The 7,765-nt window shown below is 30.3% G+C and overlaps 2 protein-coding genes across 2 annotated transcripts; both read right to left on the reverse strand.

Moving 5' to 3' along the window:
• On the reverse strand, window positions 1–1,786 carry LOC149904643 (uncharacterized). The gene is made up of 3 exons (XM_090106810.1): window positions 1,652–1,786; window positions 1,154–1,406; window positions 1–923 (listed from the first exon to the last, which is right to left on the reverse strand). Exons 1-3 carry the CDS (start codon window positions 1,741–1,743, stop codon window positions 855–857), a joined length of 414 nt encoding a protein of 137 aa, XP_089962936.1. The 5' UTR covers window positions 1,744–1,786; the 3' UTR covers window positions 1–854.
• A 2,902-nt stretch (window positions 1,787–4,688) lies between these two features.
• Window positions 4,689–5,773, reverse strand: LOC149904644 (endocuticle structural glycoprotein SgAbd-5-like). The gene is made up of 3 exons (XM_090107172.1): window positions 5,698–5,773; window positions 5,478–5,614; window positions 4,689–4,966 (listed from the first exon to the last, which is right to left on the reverse strand). Exons 1-3 carry the CDS (start codon window positions 5,704–5,706, stop codon window positions 4,741–4,743), a joined length of 372 nt encoding a protein of 123 aa, XP_089963298.1. The 5' UTR covers window positions 5,707–5,773; the 3' UTR covers window positions 4,689–4,740.
• Between the last annotated feature and the right edge of the window lie 1,992 nt (window positions 5,774–7,765).

Raw genomic sequence — 7,765 nt, forward strand, 5'->3', positions numbered from 1 at the left:
ACAAGTACACTCAGATAGTATATCAATTTGATTACAATTAAGACAGACAAAAATGTTTTGAAATAGAATATCATATAATGGCAAATGTAAATAAACAGATTCATTTCATAAATCACACATTTAAATATGCTCGATGGTCAAAATACACCTACACAATTTTTTAAGCCGCTTCCGTGTTTTTTGGGAGTATATTATCTGTGATATTATTTTATATGATTTCATATATAACTAATCAGAATGACCATCATTTCGGAATAAATTACCATTAAATAATAAAAGTTAATTATACATAATATTTTTTTTAATATTACTAATTATAAAATAGGTATTTTCTAGTTACATTGATACGGTTTCATTACAGCAAAACCTCGGTAATTGAATTCAAAAATACATCAAACCCCGTACTGAAGGTGAAACGCAAGACAGTTTTAATTATAAACAGTGACGCTGCACTAAGAACTCGGTACCCTAAAAAAACTTCAAGTTTATTGTACCAGGATTACGATGATGATGGGAAATTATTAAACTCATATTACATGTACAACCTTCAAGACGTCGCGGAATTCTTCAGAGTTTTCCTTGATACACAAATTTGTCATGTTACATGTAAAAATATGGAAAAATAAACTTTTTGTTGTTTACTTTGCGTTTGATCTTACACGAGCATTAGTTATTGATATATTATAACAAAAATAAATTATCAAAATTGAAAACCTTTTAACGGATATAGACGCCTCAGTCTAAATCACGTTCGCTGTAAAGCGTTTGAAACAACGGGAATATAGGTAATAATCGCGGTGAAAATCCGCTTAAAAATCTATTGTTTAATTAAACTGTTTTTGTTTTTTTTTTTTTTAACCCAGCAATGAAGCAACCACTTGTGATGAAATCCTATTTGAGATAGTATCATCTTCCGTTGTTGTCTGTAAAAAAATATTTAAATGAAATTGTACTTGAAAGATGTGTATATAAAGCCGAAAATCCGTTTTAATTTTATTATACATACTCAATAAAGCATTTAATAAACAAACGAACGAATAGTACTTACAATTTTTTTTAGTTGTAGAATTGTTAATAATTATAAAAATTTTGAGAAATTCTAAACCACGTAAATGTAAAGAATCTAGTAAAGATTTCATAATAAAATACATACCCAATTATCTGTAGTGGTATCTGTATCTGTAGTGGTATCTGTTTCTGTGGTAGTTTCTATTCCAATATCAGTTGATGAAGATGTGTCATCATTGAGGGTATTTTCCGTCAGCTGAGGAGTATCAGCTGTATTGTGATGATAATAATTATTTATATTCGTTGTTTCTGAACCCTTTGTTTGGAATGGTTCTTGTACCGGAACGACCGAGTGTTCTTTGTATGGTTTCCTTCCAAAACCAAGGATTGATGGAGCACTGTAATAGTAATTTTGAACGTTGTTTATAGTTAAATACCTCTTCTTTATTTTCTTTCAGTTTCCGGATTTTATTGGTTATTTTTAATTTATGATTAATATTATTATGTAGTACATACCAGATACCTACACCAAAATCTAAATGCAATTATGTTTTACAAGGGTATTTGTGCAGACAACGTCTAATGCAACAAAAAAAACTTTAATTTAAGAAAGTTTCAATGTATGATACAAAATTGTACTTACAGAAATTGTTTGGGAAAGTTTGCAACATTTCCTATTTGGTATCTTATGACTGGAATTGACAAATGAGCGTCTCCGGATAGTTTAAATTTCATAGGTAGAAAATGCGAACGGCATGTCACAATGGCAAGTATGGCAATTAATCCAAACACTACCTAAAAATAAGATACATTGTTTGTTATTAGTACAAAGAAACCATATCAATTCATTTGACACTTACCTTCATCGTTGCCATGTTATATTGATCCTATTCAAAACATTAATAATATATTTATCAAGTGCGATTACTTTTGCGTTCTTATTTTAGGTAGAGAATAATAATATTGTGTTGTTTCCTGTATACTTTTTGAATCGTGAGTGAGCTTTAACTGTAGATCTCTGTGGAACTCTACGATTCTAAGAATTAATTATATGTTGGCCTTATGTTTTGGTATTCCGCATTGAGAAAAATAAACCATTATGTATTATTTTTACAAACAAAAACTATGATATCTTAAAATAGTTCCGATTCTGGCTAATTTTTTGTGTCTATAACAACCTATCCTAATATTTTTAGAAATATTCGTTTTTAATTAGTTTTATAAAAAGTGCCCGACTTTTGGCTCAGTTCAAATTTTATGTTGAAATGTGTTGGACTTATTATTATTAGTTATTATTATACTATTATTAGAAATTTACATGTAAAATAAGATGATTTATTTAGTATCGTGTCTACGTTAAAGAATAAAAAGTCGTTGTAGACTTTATAAAAGAAAATGTGCAAACTTTATTAATTTTCATTAAATTATTTAAATATCTAAAAAAATATTATGGCATCTGTCTACAGATGTTGTTAAAAATTTTGTTATAGCTTAATAATAAGTATACCTATAGTTAAGTTATATATAGTTAAGTTCCAATTCTAATGCTGTTAATCGTACAAAATTGAGAAAAAAAATAACACCCCACATAGATTTCAGTCGTACTTGACCATTTGAGGTGTTTTTTTAAGTAATTTATAACATAATTGCGGAATTGTGGTATCAACAATAGTACCTAGTTACTGGTTTTTTATCTACATCAAGAAATCGTTTAATGATGTATTTCCTTGCTCATATTGTCATTTATTCATATAACTATTCAAAAAGTGGTTATGTATACTACTTACTTATATTATATTACTGTTGGTGCCTACTTACAGTTTAGTAAAAGTTCAAGTCTTAATTTTGAAAAAGAAAAAAAAAGGAGAAATGTTTATTTAACATCACACCCATAATAAAAGAAAAAAAAATTGAACCAAAAAAAAATGCTTATTCCTAATCAGTGTGGTGTTAAAAGGGGTAACTCCTGAGCATGTGCTGCACTTATGGAAAGCGCTGATTTTCAGTAGCTAACTAAATTATAAGAATTGGCCTGTATTATCGTGCGACTGTTTCATTTTTTGGTATGTATCGTGCATTGTGTTTATAGGTATGTACCTACGTAAGTTACATCTAATACCAATGTTGATTAATGGCAAGTTTTCCTTAAAAATTTAAATCGACGATTAAGGTGTTGTTGCTTTAATAATAAGTACCTTATATTAATAGTAATTATTAGTTACTTTAACTATGGAATGGTTAAATCAAAAAGTAGGTACTTAACTAACTTTATATGAAAATCAATGATTATGCGGTTAACAAAACTAAATGAAATCGTTATAGTTTTACTATCATCAAACGAACATAGAGCTAGCTTTTAGTTTCGTGATCTTTTAGTGTATAAAACGAAAACTCGCATTCAGTGTGGTTCAGTATAAGAACATTGCACAGAATCTTTTCAAACGACCTTAGAACAACGAAAGAGTTCTAAAATAATTTGACATACCTAATTACTTAGGTTACTTAGGTTAGAATGAGCATTCACTTGTTTGATGTAAAAGCACCGTTCTAAGTAAGCAAGATAGAAGATAAGAATCCCGATATTTTGTTAATGGCGAACACGGAAACTTACATAGCCACTGTCACATCTGAAAACAAATTGAATCTTTTAAAATATCGTAAAAATCCTAGTACTTATGCAAAATTGAATAGTAATAAAATTAAATTATTAATACAAAGCCCCTTTTTTAGTGGTATTTATGCTGAATCCCCAATGTTTATTCCACCCATATATTTTTTATTAAACTGCTACAAAATTAATATGAAGCTTGATTATTTATTCACATTTTATGTTTTTTGGATGGATAATGCAGCTGAATGTTGAATTTTATATTTTTGGTTTCATGGCATTCAAATGATTTATAAATATTAATTTACTAGCGGTCCGCCCCGGCTTCGCCCGTGGTACGTATTTACGTTTTCTCTACATAAGAACCATCCTCGTACTTCATGGAATATAATAAAAAAATAATTATCGAAATCGGTTCAGCCGTTCTCGAGTTATGCGCTTACCAACACATTTTGCGATTCGAGAGATAAAGAATAGAAAAATTCGATTGTCCCGCCTCATGATCGAATTTTTCTATATTTTTTTATTCTTATGATTCTCTGAATGTTTAATATGGACTGGTAGAACAACCTTTGCTGGTCTGGGTTAATTGATGTGCTGAAAAGAACGTATATTTCTTTTATGAGATTTTTTAAATATATTTTTAAGACGAACCTTCGTAAATAACCTTCCATTCTATTTTATTCTATTCTATTCTATTGTATTTATAATTGCCCACAAAATCATCACAGATCATAAAATGGTTAATAATTTATTATAACTATGTATATTATCTTCCCATATTTGCAACTGTATATTTCATGCTTGGTACTGGTTGCTTGGAAGAAATTGCTGTTTAGCAATAAAGCCACCAATTGCTTCTGATATCCTTGTATTGTAAAATTAAAATTTTGTGTGCAATAAAGAATATATAAATAAATAAATAAATAAATGTTACATATCTTTTATTCGAATCTATATTCCAACACTTTCATGAAAATATTTTTTATCAAGTGTTGTGAAATTTAAACTTTAAACCTGAACTTTGTGATTGATTTTGATAAATTAAATATTATAAAATGAAACAAGGATATAAACAAAATATGGTAATTTATTTGGCGACTAGGTTTTGGTTGTTTTGTTGATCAGCCGACGAGGGACGCGATAACAGCAGACGGCACAGCACCACCAGGGCCTTGTTCTATTGAGGGTTGGAAGCCGTTCTCATCAGCCAGATAAGTTACAACGTACGTCACACCGTCCGGTCCAACCCACGCGTAAGAGCCCCTGACTGAGATCGCCTCGTCATCTTTACCAGCATTCTTCAGTTCTCCTTGCTCTTCCTTCTTCGTGCCATCGCTTTGTTCCAAACTAAAACGAAAATTAGGGGTTTATAAAACGTTATGGAATACAAAATCCTGTCTTTCTAATTTTCAAGACTCAAGCAGCAAGTTTAATTTTTTTTTATGTATAGGTAAGTGGCTCGTTGTTATAAACCTTTTGATTTGATAAGTATATAAATGTTTCCGAGTCTTTCAACAAAATTTTGATCAAATAATTTACATACCTACACCAAACAGTCTTTTTCCTTTAGAAAATAAAAAAGGATAATAGAAAAGGCACGATGTACGTCAATCGTCAAGCAGTAGAATATTCGAAGTCTAGGTAACCCGGCAGAAGTTTAAATGACCCCTCAATTTTGTTTATTTATTTAATTTTTTCATAGTTAATATACTTCTCCTGACAGTAACAATTAATGCGACAATATAAGATCTATGGAAATCGGTCTAGATTTTCCCGCGCGATTTCATGACCAAGAGAAATAGAGATTCATTTATATAAACGCTCAATCGATATAAATTGTAATGAATCTAAAACATACGCATATCTGTACGAGCCAAGGCCGTCGTTTTCAGTTTCAAGTCGAAGAATTTGAACTTCTTGTGGATTCGGGGCTCCTGGCTGACGTTGCGGTGCCGGAGCAGCCGAAACTATAGCCAAGAAACCAAGTACCACCAACTGAAATCCCACAAAAATCACAATTAATTCACAAACACTTTTCACATTCACAATCACACTATGTACAAAGCCGTAATACTGACAAATTTCATGATTAGATTCGCTTAGCAGCTTTGTGACCGTATCGTCTTCACTTGCAATGTGTTTACTCGATTAAGCTTAACGCTTATTATATACTTTTCTGTATATTGTATTACAACATACATATTATTATTAGGCGTACATTTGACTCGTTAAAATGTTTTGTATAGGTGACCGCTCCTACACGGCGAAGGTAAACCGTGGATAGTTTGAGGACACGTATGATGGGAATATTTTGCAATACGTTTAATTTACATAGTTTAAGTTTTAGTAAAGATGAGTATGGATTTGCTTGATTGGCTGTAATTGAACAGGGAACCTTTGCAATTACGACATAGCTATACATACATTGTTTTAATATTCATGTATGAACATAATTTATTGCGTCTGTTTATATTATTTACACGGAAGAATATAAATAATTATTAAATCTAAGTAACGACAAAAAGGTTATATTTTAGGTTAAGTTTATATTTGATTTCAATGATAGATACATTAAGTAAATAGTAAAACATTATATGTACATAATATGAAGTTAAATTTTTATCCTCCTACTTATTAATTAATATTATAATTATAAAATTTGGGTTGTTTTAATTTTATCTGCCATATCTCATGCCTGTGCCGGTAACCGTCCAGTTCTTTTACTGTTAGTTTTAATGATAAGTGGCACTATAATATTATTATGCGTTTTGAGCTATAATTCTGGAGTAAACAACAAAGCATCATAATATCAGAAAAAAAAATTTTTTTAGGTATGCATAGGTCGTAATATTTTTTTAATGATTTTGTTTGTTTGACTCGAATTGGCACCAAAATTCCAACCACCACTAGAATTAAAAAATATCACTATCATTTATCATCATCAAGAAAACAATCAATTAACTGCGAGTCGGACTCGCGACACTAAGGGTTCCGTACACATACTTAAACATTTTTTTAAATGAAGTCTTTAAATTCCAACTGAATATGTGACCCCGTATAACAACGTTCCCGTGGACTTAGTAAGTTTTGCCAGATGACTTTTTGCAGGTTTTGAACGAAAACTTTAGATCCTCGATCTTGCCCAATTGCTTTTAGAATTTCAAGAGCATTTAGTATAATAGTGTGTGTTTAATACAGTAACTTCGTGAATTGGATATTGATACATATAGTATCAACATCGATTACAATTAAAGTGGAACGCTGTCTCATGACTGTGGTGTGCGACATTGCGAAAGAAAAAGTTATTGAAAAAGGCTTGTATGAGCAAATTTAATCTTCACCAAAATTGCTATGTAAAACCGTGCAGGATTATGTCAATTGTATTTTGAAACCAGCGCATATTACTATACAGTATACGTAATAACTCAATCAATATAAGCAATAACTCAATATAGAACCATATTATTAAATGAGGTGCTTGAGGCGTTTTCACTTACGAGTATGTTCAGAAAGAGAAAGAAGTAATTTTAATTATTTCGATTAAAGGGATCTTTTCATTTAACCGCATGTCAATACCTCTCTATCGCTCAAAAGCTATGGTCCATTGTAATCATTCGCAAAACGGTCAGTAGATAGTGCCTACTCTAATTTGAGTGTTCAGTTAAAGAATGTACGTTTTGCAAATGTTTTTACTGAGTAACGTTAAAACCAGTGTAGTAAAATTTTATTGTCGTTTAGTTCAACGTATTTACACAGTGATATTATAATATTATGATTAAGTTGTTCGGTGTACAGTGTTTTGTAGTTGACATCTTAGAATACTTAATTTTATATAATATAATATGTATTCTAAGGTTATGTTAGTATAAACGAGGTTTTATACTTTGCAAATTAACACTAACAAAGAAAGTACATTAATTTGTATATCTACTGCTGATAGTTTTCGGTCGATATCAATTCAGATTAATTTTATTTTTAATGTATTCGATGCTGACATTCAATCGAACGAACAAAACAATTTTACAGTTATACAAAAACAGCCGTATTGCTTCTGAATTAAAGGTAGTAATACGTTAGGTAAGTAATACGTTATTACATGAAAGGTTTAAGGTTTTCAGAGGTTTTATTGACGGCGTGATTTTCAAT

The sequence above is a fragment of the Colias eurytheme genome, chromosome 11 (genome assembly GCF_061535395.1).
Source record: "Colias eurytheme isolate Ceu_HAF_F1 chromosome 11, ilColEury1 Martin Lab GWU primary, whole genome shotgun sequence".
Classification (NCBI taxonomy): domain Eukaryota; kingdom Metazoa; phylum Arthropoda; class Insecta; order Lepidoptera; family Pieridae; genus Colias; species Colias eurytheme.